At 42.4% G+C, this 25,119-nt stretch overlaps 1 protein-coding gene and 2 long non-coding RNA genes across 4 annotated transcripts in view; 2 read left to right on the top strand and 1 right to left on the bottom strand.

The window, feature by feature from the left end:
- Positions 1-25,119, bottom strand: part of LOC136431930 (kelch-like protein 13) — a 26,813-nt gene extending 1,694 nt beyond the window's left edge. The window contains exons 1-4 of the mRNA XM_066422967.1: positions 24,295-25,119; positions 23,830-23,941; positions 23,503-23,617; positions 23,189-23,325 (exon numbers count right to left, since the gene is read on the bottom strand). Coding sequence (XP_066279064.1) covers positions 23,189-23,325; positions 23,503-23,617; positions 23,830-23,941; positions 24,295-25,072 — 1,142 coding nt within the window. The 5' untranslated portion in view covers positions 25,073-25,119. The remainder of the gene's footprint in view (positions 1-23,188; positions 23,326-23,502; positions 23,618-23,829; positions 23,942-24,294) is intronic.
- Positions 11,223-17,703, top strand: LOC136431967 (uncharacterized). 2 transcript variants are annotated; one of them, XR_010755441.1, is made up of 3 exons: positions 11,223-11,485; positions 16,538-16,725; positions 17,058-17,703. It is a non-coding gene; the product is annotated as an uncharacterized lncRNA (long non-coding RNA). The 2 variants fall into 2 exon arrangements; XR_010755440.1 differs by lacking the exon at positions 11,223-11,485 and having other exon boundaries at positions 16,123-16,725.
- On the top strand, positions 18,166-22,104 carry LOC136431960 (uncharacterized). Its single transcript, XR_010755439.1, has 2 exons — positions 18,166-19,433; positions 19,485-22,104. It is a non-coding gene; the product is annotated as an uncharacterized lncRNA (long non-coding RNA).

Raw genomic sequence — 25,119 nt, 5'->3', positions numbered from 1 at the left:
TTGCTACAGCATGGAGTTTAGTCTCATTTGAGAACATAGGTCTTCGACGAGTCTTCAAACCGCTTGTAAAATTATGTAGCACTTCAAGCTGAAGTGTTCCCTCATTCTCGTAATGCTTTTCCAGTTCAAGTCATAGGTGTAGTTTACGCCCTAAAACTTCGATTTTGCAACCCGACGGAATAACTGTGCGTTGGCGATCTAATACAGCTTCCGCCGTCGTCTGATGCCGTCGGTCGCTTTATAACTACGTCGGAGCTTTAAACACCGTCGGGCCTTATAACACCGTCGGACCATAAACTCCGTCGGACCTAAAACTACGTCGGTCCTTTAAACTACGTCGAGGATTAACCTTCGTCGGGGATTAAGTCCTTATCTTAACCTGCGACGGGGATTAAGTCCTTATCTTAACCTACGACGGTGATTAAGTCCTTATCTTAACCTGCGACGAGGATTAACTCGACGGGGACCTCTTTCACACCTTGTTCACACCTCCCTATCAACAGAGATGTGTATTGATACCAATGGTCGACTAGACGTGTCACAGCGGTCCTGTGATTTAGATGAAGGCTCTTATGTGTTCTGTTGAACTTCATTTTACCAAATAATTCTTTAAAATTCTTACAACTTTTAAATGCAAGAATAAATTAGCCTAGAATAGAGAATTTCTGCTTGAAAAAAACACGTTGGTGACGGTAAAAATAATTGTTGGGATTGACACATTGCCGTTGCCTTTGATATGGGGCGGGGCACCATGTATTTTCAGAAATTTACACGTCCACAGGTTTCGTTAACTTGGAAATATGTTTACCAATATCTAGGTAGCTATCATAATAATAATTAGCCAAGAGACTCATGTGATTAGAAATAGACCTTTTAATCTATACAAAGTCTAACATCTACAGCACACAACGTTAGAATAGCTACACTAGAACATGCACTTTCATAACGATTAACAAGCTCGATAAGGTATATAGCTCATCTGCATATACGTCAACAAGATACGTATAAAACTATTCAACATGACTTTGTTCTTTGAGGGGTCGGGTGAATATATACTCCGGGTGGAAATATGGAAGAGTGCCGCCGCGCCAATTAAACCTCCCTAGTCTTGGCCAGGGGAGTCAGTCCACGGTAAGGTTAACATTTCCCCCTCCCCTAGTCTCTACCAGACTGATAGGGAGAATGATTTACCAGGGGAGTTTGGCTATCAAATTGGCTGACCGGCTGCGCAGAGGAAAATGTTAACATTTCTGTGTAGTCTCCTGGCCAATTATTCCTTGTTTTGCCTAATTCTACGATCCGTACCCCCTTAGGAAGGTAGTCTCTACTCTCCAAGCAGAGGTTCCAGCTGGTTTTTGACGTGTCTTTATGCGTTTTAGTAGTCGTGCTTTCTACTTTGTTATTTCTGTCATGTCTCTTCAAACAAGGGCCACGATATGTGAAAATCGCATATCAGCGCTTCCCCCAAAATGAACGTAGTACTACGAACATTTCGTCAAAGCGTTGCATAGAAGACGGACTGCTAAAAGGTTCTACGTACATCCTTGGACGTACCAGAGACCTTCTGCCGCTCCAAGCACATGTAACGTTACAGTCCATATGGCAGGGCAGAGATCCGGAGGGGGGATTCCCTCTCGGGAGGGGGAAGCTGAAGCATTTTGCCTTTTCCAGACACAAATGGAAGTCGTTTTCTGCAACTTAATCTTAACATCTTGTCTATAATAACAAATTCATGGGGCAAGAGATATGTTCCAGTGCCGGTCCACGCAGCCGGCGTACCGTTTGAAATGGCGATTTTTTTTTTTAAATTTGAAAAAAAAAAAACGCAAGTGGCAAAGTGCCGCGCGCTCGCCGGGAGCTCGCCGGGAGCTCACCGCGCGCGCTATTGTGTAAAAAATGATATGTCAGTTTCAAGGTTATACGAATATTTTATAACACCTAATTTACTGCATTGTAGTGGGGTTGAGGATTGTAGCTGTAGATCTTCCGATACTTTCATTGGGATATTGCTTAGTCCCACTGAAAATTAGATCTCTGCATTGTACATTTATTCCAGTACGGAAGTTGATAGACTAGTCGCCCAGGAAAAGGAATCAGACCACTCGTCTACATGCACTCGCCCTGCTCTTGTGTCATTCAAGAAATACAGTGATAAACTGAACTTGATATACCAGTCAGGCACTGTATCGCAAATTTTACTCAATGTTACGCCGTAAGGGATGAATTAGGAGAATTCATATCGATCGCTGATAGTCAAACACAGTTGATTAGATACTCTCGCTAACATTAAATAATTTACCTACTAACAGGATTATTAAAAAAAACATACTATGTAGACATGTTTGGCTCAGCCCCGCAGTTAATACCAACCGTTTTGGAAATACATTTAAAGAAAGTGTGAAAATCACGTTCCATATCAACTTCTATACCACCTACATACATGTAGGTCAATTTCATTATACTTCATTCTAAAAGCGAAGGAAAAAAACATCCATACATGGCTTTATTGTAATTCATACACTGTTATCGATAATGTTTTATACTTATGGTTGTAGGATACTTTAACCTTGCAGTATTGTTGATTTAGTGCTATATATTGTACCATGTACGATTGTCGAACAATAAAGTTCATTCAATAACTTGCTCATCTGGGCTTCAAACGCAAATGCGCCGCACGTCAGTGAGAGTGCAAATGAAAACTTCGCGGCGGTGCCGTCATGAGCTGCCGTGGCAGTGCCGCCGCAGTGCCGGAGCCCAGCGAGAGGGGGCCTTTAGGATGGCATATTGGACCCTCACTCCATAGCCGACTCCCTTAGCATACTATTCACTCTATTTGGCCAATTTCTACTATTCTGCCAGGCATCCGCGGGGCCTGGTAGAGGCTAATAGAATGCCGCGCCGGACATCAACCTTGTTTTTGACCCCTCAACCTAAGTGTTCAGCAGTGATGGTTCAGTTTTTTAAGGAGATCAAATCATCCAACCGGTCCTATATGAGAAAATGAACTTAAGACGATAAGGACATTTAAAAATCTCCAGGAACATTTAATTCACAAGTCGTTTGGCAACAGTGTCCGACATCTTCATTTACCGACCACGGGTAGATTAACATAAAATAGAAAATATACTGATTGCAATATGATACTTCATCACATTACAGATTACACATACGGTTATGATTTCATTATAGTGCCACCACCTTCATTACGATAAATGGATTGTCAATTCTTTGAAGCATGCTAATGCTGCCGTACGCGTTTAGAGTGAGTTGTCATGTTGTGTAATGTTCAAAACATATTTTCCAGCATTGAATGGTTTCCTTTAGATGTAAATAAAAATGTTAATGATATAAAACAATGGTACATATTTCTGTTATTAGCATAAAGCATTGAAAAGCCTGTTTGGTAATGCTCTTAATAAAAGCGCCTAGATTGTATGGCCTACTCGATTCCACAAGTTTATTTCATATGTATCAGCAAGCTCTATCCAAAACTGTAAGTGGTTAAGTTTTGCTACTTCAATTTATCGACTGGAAACCCCCAGGTTTGAATGTGCACCTCTCAATGATACGTTAAGCGGATACACCCAGATTAAAATTCAGTGTGCAAAAGTAGCAGTTATCTGCTTCAGTCTTGTATCCTTTTGATGCGTTGTAGCCATAAATGTCTGTCTATAACTACTTGTAAGAAAGGTGCATCAACTTGAAGAAGATGCAATCTTCTAGCTAGTTCTAGCTGATGGTTTTCGCCTGTTTTGATACTTTTTTCTAGCATTATAATTTCAAGTGCAGTACTAGAGTATCAAAACCAGCATGAGCCCGAGGTTACATCTACTTGGAGTTACAGAAGATGTCTAGCTGTATCCATCTGAACCAGGCTCCAAATCTGCCCTTGATCACACCTAACGGCTCATCACACATGAACCATCCATACCTAACTCTTACTAAAGAGAGTATGTATAACTTCCCTGCTCTGATTGCCATTTGGAGATATCTAATGAGGTCCGTGCATCAACGCTGACAACAGGTCTGTGTTTGTTCGCAGTGCATAAGGAGAGTGAACACTTCGCCTCGTACAGTTTGAACATCTGCAGACATTTGCCCTCAACAGTAATTCACCCAGTGTGGTTTAATATTACCTTTTTCTGAAAACCCTATGTCCATTTATGAATTGTGATAAAGTTAAACAAATGCTAAACTTTGAACGTGGGCGTCCCCTCAGATGGTTACAAAAGACTAACTAGCTTCTCCAGCCACAGGAGACTGATATCCTTACGACAAAAATGTTGTGTTTCTGGCTATTGTCCTTAAAAAAAATGGTGTCGGTAGTTAGGAATTCTCTTATCTTTCTTCTTTTTTTCCATATCGGCCGAAGTGATCCAACAAATATAGTCTAGCAGAATGTAAAAAGCAACAGCCGCTGGTATTTTCAACATTAGAATATTCATATTTATATTTTGTAATTACACAGATATAAAACAGAAGTATATCAAAAACTTAACAAAGAAGTAGAATTTTCACTACACATTCTTACCTCAACGGTTCAAAGCTCTAATCTGAAAAGTGTAAAATAAAGGAAGTCTTTCGTATGTCATCACTCAGATGTAAGAAGAAATAATTCTATGCCCCTTGCCAGCTGTCAACCCAAGAAAAAGCAAGGTCGGCAGGTTTTCGTAGGATCGGTCGTGTAACCGGCCGGAAACACAACATTTTTCCTATGCCCTAGAAGGCAATTCGATGCGAAGAAAAAACACGGCTGGACGTAGCCTCTCAGGCAAGGCTCCAGAGGCGGCTGGAAAGAGTAGAAATTGGACAAATAGACAGAAAAACATTCAAGAGGAGTTAGTGTGCTATAGTCCTATTAGGGTACAGTTTGCCTATCCTAGGATGGCATATTGGACCCTCTCTCCGTAGCTGACTCCCTTGGCATACTATTCACTTTATTAGGCCGATATCTACTATTTTCCCAGCCATCCCCGGGCCTGGTAGAGGCTATGCGTACAATTTGCATAGCGTGTGACTGTGTGTTATTAAGTTGCTTGATGGGCAGTCAGTCGATTCGATAGAATGCAGTAAAAATGGCGGGGTGAGAGTTGTTCTAATGCTTGAACTCATTATTTGGCTAATTCTATTCCTGCACATAGGTGTGACGTTTTTCCCCCGACTTGTAGAGTTATCAATTCACGCATTGTAGAACTCAGCCGCTGTGAGTAAGTTGCAATTGTGGAAGTGCAGTGCTACCTGTTCAAAATCTGAAAGTGTTAATGAAATGAGCTTCATAGACAGTAAAAATACTCTTCACAACCTTTGCAAATAACTACTCTACCAACAAAATGTACCTGTTAACAATTGTAAGGAAAATTGGCTCGATCATATAAAAGAAATATGCGATGATAACAGTTACTCTTGCCCGTGGAATTATGATAACTCTAGGGTAGACAACAATTTAATTATATTTGTATATTGTTAAGGAAAAGACTGTCATATGTGTATATTAAAACATTTTTCCACCAACTGTATGAAGATAACGGTAAACAAACATGTTACAAACATGTTAAAACTGAGTACGCAATGGAAAGTTACTACCATAATGATTTCGACAAGCGATCCAATGTCTGTACGATAAGTATCAGTGCTCACCCACTAATACCTGACTTCGGTTGGGGAGGGAAAAGGCGGTGGAAGTAAACGGACTGTGCTCTAGCCTCTACCAGGCCCCGCGGATGGCTGGAAAAATAGTAGAGTGAATAGTATGCTAAGGGAGTCGGCTACGGAGAGATGGTCCAATATGCCACCCACGAGCTCGCAAACAGTAACTTCTATAGTGGACTTACTTCTCTGGTATGTTATCCGTCTATTTGGTCAATTTCTACGATTTTTTCAGCGACCCGTGGAGCCTGGTAGAAGCTACTGTGTTCCGCCTCTCAATACCGTGCACTATTATAAACTCTGTCCTATATAATGTCCTTGGCGCAGACACAGTGCATGGATAACAACCCACTGACCCTACGGCCTCAAAATGCCTATGGGACTACCCTTACCTTACCTTTGCATCTATATAACGTCTTCTTTAAACATACAGTCAAACCTGCCTAGGCGACCACCTTTTCAACGCGACCACCTGGCCATGGCGACCGCTTTTTCTCGGTCCCGAAAATTTTCCCCATAGGCACAAGCATTAAGCTGCCTGCCCAAGGCGACCACCCGTCCAACGCGACCGCGACCGCCACGAATTGGTACCGCACAGAGCACAGTCCCTGCCCATGGCGGCCGCCTAATTTTCAAGCGTGTGGTGACATTGGATCATTTTGCTGTCGGATTTCACGGAAATGTTTTCAAGACTTTGAAGGACAAAAATAAGGACAAAAATATATGGAATAGCAATGTTATAGCATCGATTCCTCCATGAAGTGTTTTAATAAAATGTCCCCCTATAAAAATTGTAAAGACAAATGTTTGTGATGTTGTTGTGCCTATCGTAATCTTATAGTTTACCGCAAACTCAGTTCGGTTTAAACTCAATTTTCAGAACGAATACGTAGTGCATGGCGTCAAAAAGTCAGATTTCACAGAAATTACTATCTATTTCTTGTATTTTCAACAAAAATGTGTCTGTGTCTTACTAAACTCCGCCGAAAAATGACTTCGCGGCGGGCAAAACATCGGGCGAGAAATGTTGTTCCTCGGTCCCGACGCCATCTTGGATTTGGGGCGGCCCGGATTTGGCGTACCGCTGACCTTTCTAAAACACGATGCTTTTGTGTATGAACATTTACGAATACTCTAGTTATTTATGAAAATTAATATTCTTATTTTCTTTTTATTTCCATGAATCTCACAAACCTTTATTGGACGCTGTGCGTTCTGCTGCACTGACTAATACCTTTCGATGCGGTCGCACAGAGCTTGGCGGCGCGACGAAATCACACCGTTCCGTTTTCATCTTTAGTTGTCAGATCGAAAACTTTTTGCCCCTTTTATCCAGCGGTCGGCGCCCCAAAAAAGGCTGCGGCCATCAGGTGTTTTCCAGGGATTTGTCTTAGGCCTTAAAACTTCGATGATGTGCGTGTGTGTGTGTATTATTCAATGTAACGTGTGAATGCGGGAGGGCGCTGCGAGGCATCGATTTGTAGCCATCGTTTTGCAATTGTAGTCAAAATTATGACGAAAATTTGTTCACGATGTAGCGGTATACAATTATTACAACGATAACGGAAAATGTAATTTTTGTAGGATCTTTCTGTCAATGAGAATTGAACCTGGTTGGGGTCGCGCTGTCTAAATTCACATAATTTTCCATCCATTTACGTTCTGTATTTGAAAACCTCGACCTGGAATCATGTGAGTGGAATCCTCTTCATGGCGACCACCTGTCCATCGCGACCGTTTTTGCTCGGTCCGCCGGGTGGTCGCCTTGGGCAGGTTTGACTGTAATTCCGTTGGCGATATATCCACCACCCATAAAATGAGCGTGAAGAGATTCTGAATGGAGTTTGAACTATAAACGCCAACACAAAAATTGGACTTACCCAAATTTTCGACTGAACAGCACCAGTCTTTGTCAAGGAATGAGCAATCCACTGCTTCTGTGACGTCACGTTATGCAGTGGATTGCTCATTCCTTGACAAAGACTGGTGCTGTTCAGTCGAAAATTTGGGTAAGTCCAATTTTTGTGTTGGCGTTTATAGTTCAAACTCCATTCAGAATGACTTCTACCAACACAGATGAACTTTCAAGTGAAGCGTGAAGAGATCTCCAATACAACGACTTACTCGTAACATACAATGGTTTTATTTTATTGAAGTAATCCTTGTCCAACAGCTTGCAGCCATACATGGCTGAATTGATGTACAGACATCAAAAAAGCTCTGTTCCACATTAATGATGCGTTAAAATCATGAAATACAAACACATTAAAATAGTCTAAGTGTAGCTAACGATATAATCTTAAGTTTGAAGCGATTAAAAACTATAATTGCACTTAAGCGTTCGCAGTACGGGTACTGAGTAGGTTTCGCAGAATGTTTACATGCGGGTGGCGCTCTCGTCTAGTAGAGCGAGGAATTTAACAGTCTGACAATATGTGGAATACTGCTATTGTGGAAGCGAACAGTTCTAGCAAAGATTGTGTCCAGGTTGTTGCATGTTCTGGTCTGGCGTCCGCTGATCTCTCCACGGGGCAAGGGGAGCCAGTCCCGGTAGGCGGTAGAGTTTAACATGCACACGGCTATAGATATACATGTATATCTAAACTGTGTACTAGTACAGACGAAGCCACTTAATTGCACATCGGATAAACGCACACTCCATTTAATTACACCAAATCCCAAAATCCCAAACCGGTTCCCATTCACTGCATTGTTAGTGACTCCGCATATCTGCACCACGCATTGTCACCAATGCCGGATAACTGCACCAACATTTTTCAAAAATCCTCCACAACTTGACTTAAAAATCGGCAAACGCTGTACAAATGAGCCGATACCTGCCGGTGTTAAGACGCAATACCGCCAATATGTTTAAAACTGTTTTGAGTAACAAAAGAAGGCGGTCTCCATTGACAGTCACCATTAATCAGTTAAGTTAATCAGTTGATAGGAATCGTATGGGAGGTCCCGGGTGGGTCACTGGGCGTGTAGGAACCATTAGAAACGCACGCCTACCAAAGGCGGCATTACGCTGTACTCAATAAAGATTGGTCTCTACCTGTACACTGTCTTATTACTGTGAATGCATTCAAGTTCGCGGGGATTTGATTTCTCGTTAAGGATGACATGGGGTGTTGTCGGTGGCTTGAGGTTCGCGGCAGCGCTATAGTCACTGCTTCAATAATGAAAGACCGGCGTCTTTACGTCACATTCAGTCGGAAACCGTACAGCGACTCAGCAAGGGCTACAAACACGTAGTCGCTTTTGGCGGTGCGGTGCTGACGTGATCATCTGTCACATTCTTTTATGGCAGAGCTGAATCCGCGTCGTAGAAACTTCCTGCATTCACCAGAACGAGGTAAACGCGGGTTCGGCTCTGCTATAAGGAGAATGATCTGTCACTGATCTAAGTCATCTAACCATATCTACCCAATGGATACATTGCCAATTCACTACCATGGTGTCGACAGTCAAATCTGTCCAAACATGAGAGGGGGCACTGCTCTGGGCTCACCCGTAGTCAGTAACCAAGTTTTAGTTTCAGTTCCTAGTTTCATGGCGGTACATGATTTACGTAAATCGACAACTGTACTCTACGTAATGTAACACAGAAACGGTTATCCCATGAAGATGTTTCAGAATGCCTCCCCTGTAACGTTACGTGTGTTGTAAATTAATGCGGTAGGTCGCATGGAAAAATGAAAGAATGCAAAATCAAAATAGGTCAGTCGTAGTCATTTCTTTATTTTCAGCAAAGGGTCATGTTTTAGTTGTGCTAGTGTTTCTGACTAACAATACACCCCCCGCCCATGATGGTGCGGTCCAGCTGGGCATTTCGCATAATTGCACCAGCCGCATAATTGCACCAAAAACGCTGACAAATGGGTGGTGCAGTTAAGCGGATTCTACTGTATATCTAAACTGTGCATATCTGGGAGGTGCTGCACTAGAAGATCTTCCAAAAATATTGTTTTTTTTTTTTAAGTAGTGGATATATGTACGACTAGAAATCGGCCAAATAGACAGAAAAAACATGAAAGAGGAGTTAGTTTGCTATAGGGGTACAGTTTGCATATTGGACCCTCTATCCGTAGCCGACCCCCTTAGCATACTATTCACTCTACTTGGCCAATTTCTACTATTTTTCCAGCCATCCGCGGAGCCTGGTAACTAGAGGCTAACATCGACAATGTTTATTTCATTTCTGTACTTCTCAGCATACCGAATATTTATGATTCTAACATGTAGTCGCAGTTCTCAGATCTACTACGACGGTCGGAAACCGCACAGCGACTCGGCAAGGGCTACAGACGCGTGGACGGACGTAGCAGTCGCTTTTGACGGTGCTGTGCTGACGTGATCATCTGTCACATTCTTTTGTGGCAGAGCTGAATCCGTGTCCTAGAAACTTCCTACATTCACCCAAAGGATGTATACACGGGTTCGGCCATGCTATAAGGAGAATGGTCTGTCACTGATCTAAGTCATCTAACCATATCTACCCACTGGATACGTAGTACAGTCCATTGTACAGTTATTCACTACTATGATGTACACAGTCTAATCTGTCCATGACAGGGGCCTCTCTGATTTCACTCACTGTGTCCTGAGATGTCTTTCCTGAGAATTTGAAATTTACTGTTTTAATACATGAACGTGGCCCTAACAAGAGGTGGAATCTTCGGTGTTACCGCACTGTACCTGTATAACGAAAGCTTTCTAACATGTAAATGGGTAACGTTACTAACAAGTTCATGCAGCACACCGAGGTTTATAAACTATTCACCTCCTGTATGATACAGTGTACTACCGGTCCAGCTGGGCAATTTCGCATAATTGCACCAGCCGGATAATTGCACCAAATACGCTGGCAAATGGGGTACATTTTATTATAACCTGTGTTCTTCAAGTAGAGCGCTAGAAGGAGAAAGACTCAAGTAGACGATACTGGGTATACCCAATTGGGTAACACTAGCACTGTTTTTCATCACAGACCCCTGTATATATACATGTAAACACGGCGCTAAACAGGCGGAGAAAAACGTGCAGGCCATGCATTTTTCTTTTTAAAGAGCTGATATTTCTTTCCATTGGCTCTGTCCGCGCGGTTTTAAAATAAGAATAAAACAGCTTCCATAAATTCTCCTAGCTTTCATCATTTGAATAATTTATAAAAATCCATCTTTCTACTAAAATCAACCAACCAACTAACGATACAAAACGTGGGTCATTTCATTTTCCACTGCCTTCCAAAAAGAAGTCAACCCAAACATAGTCAACCATAATAACGTAGAACTTACACAGTAGACTAGATAACTATTTCAATTTCCATGTACTAGTATCTCCATGTAACGTCACTTGTTTGTCTGCAATTAGCCTTTGGGCATGAACTTGCAATGATAAATGACGTTTTGAATAAATTGGACGATAATTGGTAGAGCTATCTATCAACATCATCCAGATTTTAATAGCTTGGAGTCCAGCCTTCTTAGATTTAGTCCGCTACCCAAGCTCCGCTCCTCGCCAAGGCTAGACTCCAGGCTAGATTTTAATCAAAGCCTCTTTCAGTCTTTGATCTATATCTGGACAAATCACCCTGAGAACGAGACCGTTCCTTCGTGGCGCAGGGTAGGCTGGGTACGAGAGCGCGCCATGACCGTCCCGCCGCGCGAAGCAGGGCCTGGCGCGAAGTACGAGGTGGTGTGAACAGCCAGGAGACTCCAGCTGACATGCACGCCGCACCGCTCCCGCTAAGCTCCCGCCGCACTTACACAGGCTCGTCTTTTCATCGGGATTTCCTGTCCGTGTTGTGCTGTAACGGCAAAGCTGCTAACTGACGGTGAGTGATGTATTTCTCTTCTCTTGTTTGGAACCGTTGAGGTTCGCTTCTTAACTTTTGAAAGACTCAAAAGCCTGTTTTTGTAAACAGGAAAAATTACATAATTTTCGAACCAGACTAAATTGATCCCCACTGTTACACAGTGACTGTTGGGTGCTGTTTGAATTATGTGGATGTGGGCTGTGGACTGAAATATATTTTGTTCATCTGAGTGAGTTATTCGTGACTTCAAACTTCTAAACATCGTCGCAGACACGACTAAATTATTTTCTAGAAAAATACACAAGATGGCGGCCATGCAAAATTAGCATATTAGTTATGTGTCCGGCTGCCAGTAAAGACTTAAAAGGCCACATGTCCTTGATTAACGACTTACAAAAGACACCAGGAAATTATGATCTTAGTTGTATTTACAACTCAACTGCATTGAATAGATAAACCTTGTTCCAAACTTTCACATGTTTTGGTGTTTAGTGAAAAACTAGATAGTCAGTGGTGTCAAAATTATGAATAACGTTATCTCCAAGCAGATATTGGGGTAGAAGATCTTTTTAGACTGCCTGTATTCTGTAGTGGCCTAGCGGATATCTGTCAGAAAACCGTCAGTCAGAAAACATTACAACTCCAACATCTGCTGGGAAATCGCCTTTTTATAGCAGAATACATCGGCCACAAATATGTCATATGATTATATTTGCTTGGAGAATAGAGCTGCCCCCCAGTTAGCCGTGGCGACTCTTTAATCGGGTATATTTTGCTGTATGTCTAAGGACTCTTTTACATTACCCTCACATTACCCTCTTGTGAGGGTAATGTAAAAGAGTCTTTAGACATACAGCAAAATATACCAGATTAAAGAGTCGCCACGGCTACCCCCCAGTGTGCTTCATCTCGTCGACCTACTCTCTTCTATCTTGTCATCCATGCAGAAAAATAGTAGTTCTAATGTCCATTTGCATCTAATTTGCTCTGATCCAATTGTGCTGGGTGTAGCCATGGAGGTTTTATATACTAGTAATATCTCCTTGGTCTAGTACTTAAACTTGGCTTCTGAGTTCTGAACAGTATAGATACTATGATTTCAGGTAACTTTCTCCTCCTTCAAACTCAACTTGATTGAGTTTGACGTTGATTACAACCTCTGTTTAGTAAGAATTGTATGTGTAATAGTTCCAGTGGTAAACTGAAGTTCTTTTTCTTGGGTGGAACCATTAGTTCGCAGACAAAGATATTAAATATTTGTACTTCCAGGTGAGGCTGACAGCTGACTAAAATGAGTCAGATGAAGTCACAATTTATTTACACTTGCAATGTGTTTACACTTACACTAAGTTACAGTAGCTCAATTTTGTTTCAGGCCACTGAGCCACTCGTTTCTACAGTAGAAGCTTTTGTCTGGACCTTTCAGGAAAATATTGTTGCAACTTGTAGGGCTCTGTAGCTGAGAAGAAAAGAAATTATGCAACAACTAGTGCTGAGAAGGTAAACACCAGAGCAAGTTCACACATGGGTGACCCTCCTAATTTGCATAGGCCATAAACTATGAAACAAAGGCAGGCCTGGCATCTGGACTTTACTTTTGGGATTAGCAGATTTATAGATTAGCAGATTTACACCAACGGGAAAGTGTGGACCACGGATCATCATCATAGTTCTGCTGCTCTGCTTTGGGCCGCCAAATTAAATCCATGTGAACTAAAATGCATTTACAATATTTCTACCTACTCTCACCTCTCAAAATCAAATAAACGTACCAGTACGTTTATTTTTTTTCCATTCAATAATCCACCCGGTACTTTCTTATTTTAGACGGTACGTTTATTTTTTTAAATGGAGGCTTTGCTAACCAGTAGTCCCTCTAAAATCTAAAGTTAATGTTTTTCTGCCCGCATTTCCTCGGCATTTTTGCTCGTAATTCGCTATTTTTTGGCCTAGCTAGCAGCGTTAATTTTTTCCGCCGCTTTGACGGCCTTGTGAAAATTATCATGGCGGCACTCATAAGTCATAACAGAGCGGCCGATATCGCTATGAGTCTGACGCTACAAAGTAAAGGGGAAAATAAGATGCAACATCGACATTTCAAAATACAATTTTCATATAAATAACTTTGACAGTCATCGTTAACCAAAACACGCTGATCAAAAACGTGTAGAGTAGAGTGAGCGGGGAATAATTCTTGACCACTATCGGCAGCACGGGGCTGCGGGCTTTACGTCACCATCCGAAATGACGAATGCAATCCCTTACAACATGTCCGAGCTCGAGTCGACCACTGAGGTCCAAATGCGGGCCTTTAGGATCCGCGGAATTTGATCCAGATGGCGAAGTAGCGGGGTTGCGTTACCGCTTGCGCCACAGGGACATGTTACACGTAAAAACAACAATCATAACTTAACTTCCCAAGTGTGATGTCTTTTGAGGCCGCAAAATCTCTAAAACGGCAGAAATATGTCCGATATGATTCGGTAAACGCGGCTCGAAACATGGCCGCCACTCTCTACCACTATTAGGAATGGCGACGGTAAAACTAGCAGCATATTGCATAGCACGGATACCGATCTTTAAAATGATACCATAAACGCATGGCAATATTATAGTTGGTGGCAACGATAGACACAGAAGGCCATTTTTATTTTCAGGGGTTTCATAATCTTAAATGAACGTAAGATTTTCACAATATTAGCGGTGAAGTGCAGGTTTCTAGTGTCAACATGTATAATCGGTAACTTCTTTGTATGTACGGTCTGAGACGTTGAGCTACTCTTACACTTACAGTTGAGCTCTGTTCAATATTGTTGGAACTCGAAATCTGAGCGTCGTTTTTGACGCTATGGGCCAAGTTGTAATAATGGGTAAAATATAAAAACTTGTCGACCCGCCTAAGTACCTCGGCCAGAGGCTGGCCCCTTGGTTCTCAGTATGTTAGGTTTCGCCAAGTTGCTTGGTCCCCAGGGTCTCTGCTCAGTGTGTGTTAACAATCTGGTCTAAAAATTATATCTGTCCAGTGTCCATTTCCTTACCTTTATCTTGCATTTACAAATTGCATTCTAGACTACAAGCAGCTGAGCCACTCCAGGAAAAGTGACTGAGCACAAGCTTCCCTATCAACAGAAGGGAAACCACCATGGGGAATTCTCCAGCGCAGCAACTCAGCATTTTCCTGACACAAGACTCGGGGCCAAGAATATGACATTCCTTAAGTTAAGTGACACTTTTCTCTTCAATATACCCTTTTCTCAGGATTTACTCAAAACTTCTCCTTCTCGGGTCACGGCTTCTGTCTGCCATGCTCTCCCGCTTCACTCCGCACCAGATCATCCTTGGTGCATGGCTCAGGCAGGGGGGACAGACAAGAGGGTGTTTATCATCTATGATCAGCGATGGGTACTGGTACAGAAAATTCAGGTCCGGTTCAGGAGAGTGATACCCGTTTTTGTTTTGGGGAAATGATCAATCATGAAGTATATGTATACTGTGGCCCAACACCAGTTACTCAGGGTCTTTGCCAGACCCTGAATATTACTATTAGAACGATCATTATGAAAAAAAGGACCCCGCCTGCAACAAAATTTTCAAAAATAATTTTTTTCTTATTTTGATGGATAATACCGATCGAATGTTAAAACATAACTAATGCTTGGACAGCGCAGCGCAAGAACATGTCCTGCTGCCATTACGGCCACACACAGAAGATTCAACATACTTGAGTAGTCAGACCACAGCAGTGTTTACATTGTTTTTCTATTGTCCGTTATTTACTTAACAAACACTCAGTTACCATAACTTTTAAGTGTTTTTTTAAAGCTTTATTTCATATGTGTATCATGACAGTTGTGTCACTGCTTGGTACTATAGGTCGTATATTTTACAGCACAACTGCCCCCCTATTATTAAAATAGAGCCCTTTAGAATGGCCCTTTTATATAATTATAAGCCTTTTATAAGACTGCAAACAGCAGACGTGGGGTCGTGTTAGCCTCCAAGCAGGCCCAATGGATTGCAAAGACCGTATACAACTGGAAAAAGGAGCTTGGGTTGCAAAACATGCTTCTTCTGCCAGTTTGATACGGTCTTCGCAACCTATAGATGTGCTTGGAGATTATAGTCGTGTGGCGCGTGTGGCGCAGCTTTTAAACAATGGGACCCAGAATAGAATCCAGCTGGGTTGTGCCCAGAGACATGTCCAAACTTGCGCTCCGACATTGTGCCCCGGTGTGCGATGGTCCAAATCCTTCTGTGAGTTCTACCTGAAGTTAGTGATTCACTACAAATCACCTGGATGGAGGCCTGGCGAACCTCCGTCTCGTATCAGCCATACGGTGACTCACAGTCACACCATTCGCCCGAACGAGAGAACTGACATTCCCTGTCTTGTACGACTGCCAATGAAAGGGTATGCCACCCCGTAAAAAGAGCGGTATAACACTAAGCAAGAAGCCAGTACTGGCCTGTGCACGTACTGCTACTTCTAAACAGCAGACTGACGATCATTCCACTATCTCGTGAGGGTGTGTAAAACCTCAGGATGGAAAAAAAACAAAATCAACAACCATGGCCACCCCTAAACTGCCTACAATTCACACACAAAGTCTCGCCAAGAATGGATTTTCAATGCCTATTCCCCCAACCCCCCCCCCTCCCACCCCCCCCACACACACACAGAAATTATGTTATAGGTCCCCAAATTGAATGTCTTCATATGACTAATTGTCAACTTGGAAAAATGGGTCACAGGCCTCAGATCATGTACAGGTCTTCCTGGTTTGTTAAATCATTGTTGTCAATCTAGATAAGACTGTTGACTGGTACATTATACAATGTAAGGACAACAAGGTTTGAATAGACTTCCATATAAGACTTGCTAGGAACTTTGCCAGTCATGCCTGTCCAACTACTAACAAAGGAGGCCAAGTGTAATAAGAAAAGCGTGCTAAGTAAAAGCATACAATTGCAGGAAGCCTTGAATTATGAATGGAAGGACACACTTCAAACCTCAATATGTATGCTATGATGTTTGACATGGGATATTCTCCCTTTCTTGTTCCTGTCTAGACTTGACAACTTCTAGCTATGGCAGGTCGACATCATGAAGCACCGGTGTGAGATGGAGGAGGGGCGACCCAACCCGCTCTAGGACAAGGAGTCCCAGGACCTGTCCCTCCGCAAAAAGGCTGGAATCATCTACCCACTACAACTGTGACTACCGGCTGGAAGCAGAGGACGCACAGGGCTTGCTCAAGGTATACAACATGGTGAAATGGTCAAAACCATTGAACTGATTCAAACCTGCTTTGCTTCTTCATTAACAGAGGAGGAAATAGATATGAAGAAGTGTTAGCTCCTGCTGCGGCAAAATGGGTATCATCCACTTCTGATCTATGCACCTAAGACCTAGTTTTTTTTAACTACAAAGGGTAATGAAATTCAGCTAGATGTTGTTTTTATAAATGCTTTCCAGCTTTGTAGGGCTAAGTCAGGCATAGAAGCTAGCAATACAACTGAATTTGGCTTCAAAGAAGTCATTGTAATAGTCTATTCTACCCACAACCAATACATGTATTGATCTTCACAGAGGCAACACTGCAAGGCATCAGGGACACTGTCTACTTCAGGACAAGTGCCAGGATCAGAAGCCAGAGTACAAGCAGTGCTAGGAATCAGATGCCCCCATAAACGTGGGAGAGAAGGAAGCAGAGAGGCAGCGCATCTGATGAGAACTTGTACCGGAGGGGGATTTGCCTACAGGATAGACTTAAGGGGACATGGTAGGGTAGGCTATAGTGAAGGATTTAAGCTAGATAAGTGTACATGTTTGTCTTGATGGGATGTGGCACGTATGTTTGCAATCCGTACCATCAAAATATGTGATTTTAGTATGCGAGAGATGTATAAATGATGGTATTTGATAATTTTGAAGAATCAGTTTTACTAATATAACTACCTCTGGGAATCTTCCTGTTCAACTTATGCCATTTAAGATTTGATTTAGTGTGCCCTTGTGTTTATTTGTGATACCATTTTAGCATGTGGGTTTGGTAGTGTGTGTGTAAGCGTGCGTGTGTAAATCTTTCCATCTGTCCATACCTGTCAGTTCACTGCACTTTGTGTGTCCTGTCTTAAAATGTATGGTACTGTGTATGTCAGTCTTGGCACCCGTCTATAGCTGTCAGTTCACTGCACTTTGTGTGTCCTGCGTGAAATGTATGTTGTACTGTGTATGGTAGTCTTTGCACCCGTCTATAGCTGTCGGTTAACTGCACTTTGTGTGTCCTGCGTGAAATGTATGTTGTACTGTGTATGTTAGTCTTTGCACCCGTCTATAGCTGTCGGTTCACTGCACTTTGTGTGTCCTGCGTGAAATGTATGTTGTACTGTGTATGGTAGTCTTTGCACCTGTCTATAGCTGTCAGTTAACTGCACTTTGTGTGTCCTGCGTGAAATGTATGTTGTACTGTGTATGGTAGTCTTTGCACCCGTCTATAGCTGTCAGTTCACTGCACTTTGTGTGTCCTGAGTGAAATGTATGTTGTACTGTGTATGGTAGTCTTTGCACCCGTCTATAGCTGTCGGTTAACTGCACTTTGTGTGTCCTGCGTGAAATGTATGTTGTACTGTGTATGTTAGTCTTTGCACCCGTCTATAGCTGTCGGTTCACTGCACTTTGTGTGTCCTGAGTGAAATGTATGTTGTACTGTGTATGGTAATAAGTCTTTGCACCCGTCTATAGCTGTCGGTTAACTGCACTTTGTGTGTCCTGCGTGAAATGTATGTTGTACTGTGTATGTTAGTCTTTGCACCCGTCTATAGCTGTCGGTTCACTGCACTTTGTGTGTCCTGCGTGAAATGTATGTTGTACTGTGTATGGTAGTCTTTGCACCTGTCTATAGCTGTCAGTTAACTGCACTTTGTGTGTCCTGCGTGAAATGTATGTTGTACTGTGTATGGTAGTCTTTGCACCCGTCTATAGCTGTCAGTTAACTGCACTTTGTGTGTCCTGCGTGAAATGTATGTTGTACTGTGTATGGTAGTCTTTGCACCCGTCTATAGCTGTCGGTTCACTGCACTTTGTGTGTCCTGCGTGAAATGTATGTTGTACTGTGTATGTCAGTCTTTGCACCCGTCTATAGCTGTCAGTTCACTGCACTTTGTGTGTCCTGCGTGAAATGTATGTTGTACTGTGTATGGTAGTCTTTGCACCCGTCTATAGCTGTCGGTTCACTGCACTTTGTGTGTCCTGCGTGAAATGTATGTTGTACTGTGTATGTTAGTCTTTGCACCCGTCTATAGCTGTCAGTTAACTGCACTTTGTGTGTCCTGCGTGAAATGTATGTTGTACTGTGTATGTCAGTCTTTGCACCCGTCTATAGCTGTCAGTTCACTACACTTTGTGTGTCCTGCATGAAATGTATGTTGTACTGTGTATGTCAGTCTTTGCACCCGTCTATAGCTGTCAGTTCACTGCACTTTGTGTGTCCTGCGTGAAATGTATGTTGTACTGTGTATGTCAGTCTTTGCACCCGTCTATAGCTGTCGGTTAACTGCACTTTGTGTGTCCTGCGTGAAATGTATGTTGTACTGTGTATGTCAGTCTTTGCACCCGTCTATAGCTGTCAGTTCACTGCACTTTGTGTGTCCTGCATGAAATGTATGTTGTACTGTGTATGGTAGTCTTTGCACCCGTCTATAGCTGTCAGTTCACTGCACTTTGTGTGTCCTGCATGAAATGTATGTTGTACTGTGTATGGTAGTCTTTGCACCTGTCTATAGCTGTCAGTTAACTGCACTTTGTGTGTCCTGCGTGAAATGTATCTTGTACTGTGTATGTAAGTCTTTTGTGTGTTGTAGTGCACTGATGCTGTTTTACTCTCTCCGAAGACAGGAGGTGTCTGTAATAATGCTCTCTGTAATAATGCTGTTTTTCTTTGATCTCTCACTCTGAAGACAGGAGGTGTTTGGCTGTTTGTAATAATACTGTTTTACTTTCTCTGAAGACAGAGAGGTGTTTGGCTATCTATAATGATGCTGTTTTACTTTCTCTGAAGACAGGATGTGTTTGGCTGTCTATAATGATGCTGTTTTACTTTCTCTGAAGACAGGATGTGTTTGGCTGTCTGTAATAATGCTGTTCTACTTTCTTTGAAGACAGAGAGGTGTTTGGCTGTCTGTAATAATGCTGTTCTACTTTCTTTGAAGACAGGAGGTGTTTCGCTGTCTGTAATAATGCTGTTCTACTTTCTTTGAAGACAGGAGGTTTTTGGCTGTCTGTAATAATGCTGTTCTACTTTCTTTGAAGACAGGAGGTGTTTGGCTGTCTGTAATAATGCTGTTCTATTTTCTTTGAAGACAGGAGGTGTTTGGCTGTCTGTAATAATGCTGTTCTTCTTTCTTTGAATACAGAGAGGTGTTTGGCTGTCTGTAATAATGCTGTTCTACTTTCTTTGAAGACAGGAGGTGTTTGGCTGTCTGTAATAATGCTGTTCTATTTTCTCTGAAGACAGGATGTGTTTGGCTGTCTATAATGATGCTGTTTTACTTTCTCTGAAGACAGGATGTGTTTGGCTGTCTGTAATAATGCTGTTCTATTTTCTTTGAAGACAGGAGGTGTTTGGCTGTCTGTAATAATGCTGTTCTACTTTCTTTGAAGACAGGAGGTGTTTGGCTGTCTGTAATAATGCTGTTCTACTTTCTTTGAAGACAGAGAGGTGTTTGGCTATCTATAATGATGTTATTTTACTTTATTTGAAGACAGGATGTGTTTGGCTGTCTGTAATAATGCTGTTCTACTTTCTTTGAAGACATGAGGTGTTTGGCTGTCTGTAATAATGCTGTTCTATTTTCTTTGAAGACAGGAGGTGTTTGGCTGTCTGTAATAATGCTGTTCTACTTTCTTTGAAGACAGGAGGTGTTTGGCTGTCTGTAATAATGCTGTTCTACTTTCTTTGAAGACAGGTGTTTGGCTATCTATAATGATGTTATTTTACTTTATTTGAAGACAGGATGTGTTTGGCTGTCTCTAAATCTAATGATGTTGTTTTGCTTTCTTTGAAGACAGGTGTTCGGCTGTCTGTAATAATGCTGTTTTACTTTCTCTGAAGACAGAGGTGTTTGGCTGTCTGTTGTGATGCTGCTTCTCCCCTGAAGACAAGGAGGTGTTTAGCTGTCTGTAATAATGCTGTTCTACTTTCTTTGAAGACAGGAGGTGTTTGGCTGTCTATAATGATGTTGTTTTACTTTCTTTGAAGACAGGATGTGTTTGGCTGTCTATAATGATGCTGTTTTACTTTCTCTGAAGACAGGAATGTGTTTGCCTGTCCGCAATAATGTTGTTTTGCTTTCTTTGAAGACAGGTGTTTGGCTGTCTGTAATAATGTTGTTTTACTTTCTCTGAAGACAGGTGTTTGGCTGTCTGTTGTGATGCTGCTTCTCCCCTGAAGACAAGGAGGTGTTTAGCTGTCTGTAAATGTTCATTTACACTTGAAGACAGGCGTTTGGCTGTCTGCAAATGTTTTTTTTACACTTGAAGACAGGCATTTGGCTGTCTGTAAATGTTGTTTTACTTTCTCTGAATACAGGTGTTTGGCTTTATCTACTGATGAGGTTGATTTACTTTCTCTTTAAACTCTTTAAACAGAGAGGTGTTTGGCTGTCTGTTGTGATGCTGTTTTACTTTGTCTGACAGAGACAGAGAGACGCCTGATGTACTTGTGTGTGTATTTGTAATTACATTAGTATTACATGTGTGTGTGTGTGTGAGTTTTCCAATATGTCAGTGGGTGTGTATTGCAAGTGTTGTTGTTTTCACACCTGTCCATAATTGTGAATTAAATGCACTCATGTGTTTGTCTTCATTTGGGGTTAGGGGGCTCTGGGTAGTGATAGCTTAGCAGCTGCACTCAAGACTGGCTTAGCACATGGTTCCTCCCATGCCCTAAAGCCCCTCACGTTCTTTCTCCTCGTTGCCAACCCCTGGTTAACAGCTTCAGCTAGCCGACCAAACAACGTGAAGGGGCAGTGTATAGATAAGGCCAATGGATGAGTTCATAAGCTTTATGACAGGATGTGCAAAACAATATGAAATAGCATAAATGAAGCATTGCTGTACATTGGTGCACAAAGGGACAGACGGTCACAGACCTGTGCTGGAGAAAAAGGTCCTTATCATCATAGTTGTTACAGTTTGTCAAAATATGTTGTAATTAGAAATGTTTTTCTGTTATGTGGTCGAATATGGGTGGGCATCACACTACTTTCTTTTGTCTAACTAGTTTCTCCTAGTTCGTATGCCCGTTTAAATGTCTTTTTCTCAAAGTGTAACTATAAGAACAAGGAATTAAATGAGTGTGACTATAAACAATTTTGTTATAGTTTTTGCTGATTCATGTAAAGGGAACAACTGATGCTTTGTTTATCCCTACCGAGGTTGTGAATTTGACAAGCTTAGCAATGAAATTAATATAGATACATGTATAAATATAGATGGCACATATATTAATATGAATGTGTATTCTGATGTATTGATTTTTTTATATATGATGTGTATATATGTATGTCTGTGTATCAGAGAATTACATGCCATCTGATTTGCTTTGTATTTATTAAAGGGTCTATTTCAGGTTGAATGAGTGTCTTGTTGCATTTCTTTGAATCTCACCGACTTACATATACATGTAGGCAAACATACCTTAAACTTAAGATGGTCTGTAAAGAACGGTTAGTCGTTTAAGTTTCTTTGAATACAAAATGCACTCCTCCTCTCTTTCGCCCAAAGAAATACAGGCGAGAGGTAGCCGTGGCGACTACAGAATGGCGTTTTTGTGCTATTATATTTTACTAGCCCTTTTATAAAGGCTAGTATAATGTAATAACATTTACAAGCAAAAACGTCCTTCTGTAGCCGCCACGGCTAATGTGAGAAGCAACGTGCCGCGCTAACACGTGGTAATTCGGGAAAACATCTATATTCCTTTTTAAAAATTGATATAGAATAGATGTCCTTGAAGTGGTTGATATCTTGCCCGTTTACAAAAGGTCAGGTGTGTTGTCGAGATATTGGGCCAAAGGCGTAGAAGACATGATCTAGTTTTACTTTAACCGCTCCCCCTCCTCTGGCGCTCAGGACCGCTGTGACACGTCTAGTCGACCATTGGTATCAATACACATCTCTGTTGATAGGGAGGTGTGAACAAGGTGTGAAAGAGGTCCCCGTCGAGTTAATCCTCGTCGCAGGTTAAGATAAGGACTTAATCACCGTCGTAGGTTAAGATAAGGACTTAATCCCCGTCGCAGGTTAAGATAAGGACTTAATCCCCGACGAAGGTTAATCCTCGACGTAGTTTAAAGGACCGACGTAGTTTTAGGTCCGACGGAGTTTATGGTCCGACGGTGTTATAAGGCCCGACGGTGTTTAAAGCTCCGACGTAGTTATAAAGCGACCGACGGCATCAGACGACGGCGGAAGCTGTATTAGATCGCCAACGCACAGTTATTCCGTCGGGTTGCAAAATCGAAGTTTTAGGGCGTAAACTACACCTAAGCCAAGTCATGTTCAGGAACGTCCCCACTACAAGGTTTTAAAAGCTTTCAAAGATTCAAGGCATCGACCTTGTAATTCTTCTTGAAAAACATGATAACAGGTACTAGGTCATCTCAAGGTATGTCCTCAAAGTTTGATACGCTATATCATCATAAGGGGTCTACCCATACCTCCACGTGTTGCTCCGCGGATCGTACACCTCCGCGGAGTCCAGGGACTTGTCCCCATCCGTCCCACCGATGACGTACAGACGTCCTCCCGACTCAAGGAACGCGAAGCACGTTCGTCTCACCTGCATGGACGCCACCTGCACGATACAAGAAGGACATTGATTTAAAGCACATCAAGTTGTGATTCTCAATATACATACTGTCATACATGCTGCTCCTACGGCTACTGAATAGCTATGGGACTGGTGAGGCACAAAACATGGTAAAGCAATGCCTCTTCGATATGAAATGTTAAACTCATTTCTATAAGTTACCTGTAGCCATGAGTTGGTCCTTGGGTCGTATCTGTAGCAGGCATCACTCGCTGCGTCTCTGTTTGCTTCGGTCAGTCCTCCAACCACGTACACAAAGTTGTTCAATACGACGGCCCTGTATCAATACATGTATCAATCAATCAATCAATCAATCAATCGGTCGATCGATCAACCAATCAATCAATCAATCGACCACTAGAAGACGTTACATATAATGATACTGTTGATATTATGGATAAATGTTTCACGTCAAGCCAATAAGATCGATGGTGTTCGAACAGCATGTCTAATTTTGAAACGTTGCTGTAAATGACCTCTAGGCTGTACCTGTGCTGGCAGATTTGTCTGGGCATGCGCGCTATCTCCTTCCAGGCCTGCTTGCCCTCGTCATAGAAGCGCATCTGGTCCAGGAGTGTATTCTCTTCTTTCTTACGCCCTCCTGAAAAACGTAAATGTGACCAACAAAAATAGATAAATCACAGATGGACTGTTATGTAGAAAGAACGAAATACTGTAGCTGCTTAAATGTTCGGGGTGGTTTTATGTTCGCAGTTTTCGCGGTGAACTTTCAGCGCGAACTTAAAACCACCGCGAACCTTTTTGCCCACCTATGACTGTAGCACTACTATTGTTCCAAACCACCGCGAACACGCCATTTTCTGCCTACCGCGAAATAAAAACCACGCGAACTGAAATGCATTTACAGTGAACGCTTCGACGTGAATTAAAGGATAAAGCTTTATCATGCGTATAAACACACACCTATTTGCACAACGTGCATACTTAACTCACCGATAACCACCAAATTCTCCCCCGCCGCACGCACCCTGGTCCTGGGCCCCTCCACTATACTCTTCTCGTGTGACGACAGGTGGAACCACAGCGCCTCTAACAAACAATCTTTTATACCACTGTTCTCCATCAGAGTTGTATCTCTCTTTACATGGTCTGAAAGTTCTCCTACCGTCATCAGAGGGAAACGCACGTGCTCCAAAACACGTCCCAAATGTTTGCTACGTGTGGAGTCATGTCTCAACCACACCTTGGCTGCGCTGAGTACTTCCTGTTCCGCGCTCACACTCAGTTCGTCACTTTGCAGAAGTTTACACAACGTGTCGACCTCCATGTTGAGGAACTCTTCAGTTCCTGTTACCTGGGGGAAGTTTGCCCCCATGAAAGCAAAAACAGCAGCCTCAAGCTTCTTTAGATTATAGCTTTGGGAGAAGTTCAGAAGGTCGTGGCAGTTTTCCAAGTCGATGCATTCTTCAAGTTTTGTTTGGCAGATTTCTAAAGCTTCTTCCATGAGTAAGAGTGAAGCTGCACGGGCTAGGTCTGGGGCACTTTCCCGGGTCACTGCCAACGCTCCCGTGTAGGCGTAGTCGACTAATTGATTGACAGCTTTGAAAGCCGCACCCTTAATGACGATTTTTGAGTCAGAAGACTCCCGCATTCCGGACGTGAACATGGCCCTGAAGTAGTCGCTGCAGGCGGAGAGCACAGCTCTGTGGGCGGGGATTTCTTCATCTTCTACCACCAAGGTGACGTCACATAGTTCACCCGCCCTCTGCATGTTATACAGTCTTGATACTAGGAAGAAACTGTGGTTGACGACCACTC

The sequence above is a fragment of the Branchiostoma lanceolatum genome, chromosome 1, assembly GCF_035083965.1.
Source record: "Branchiostoma lanceolatum isolate klBraLanc5 chromosome 1, klBraLanc5.hap2, whole genome shotgun sequence".
Taxonomy (NCBI): Eukaryota; Metazoa; Chordata; class Leptocardii; order Amphioxiformes; family Branchiostomatidae; genus Branchiostoma; species Branchiostoma lanceolatum.
The sequence above is the reverse complement of the archived record's forward strand: the minus strand, read 5'-3'. Positions and strand labels throughout refer to the sequence as shown.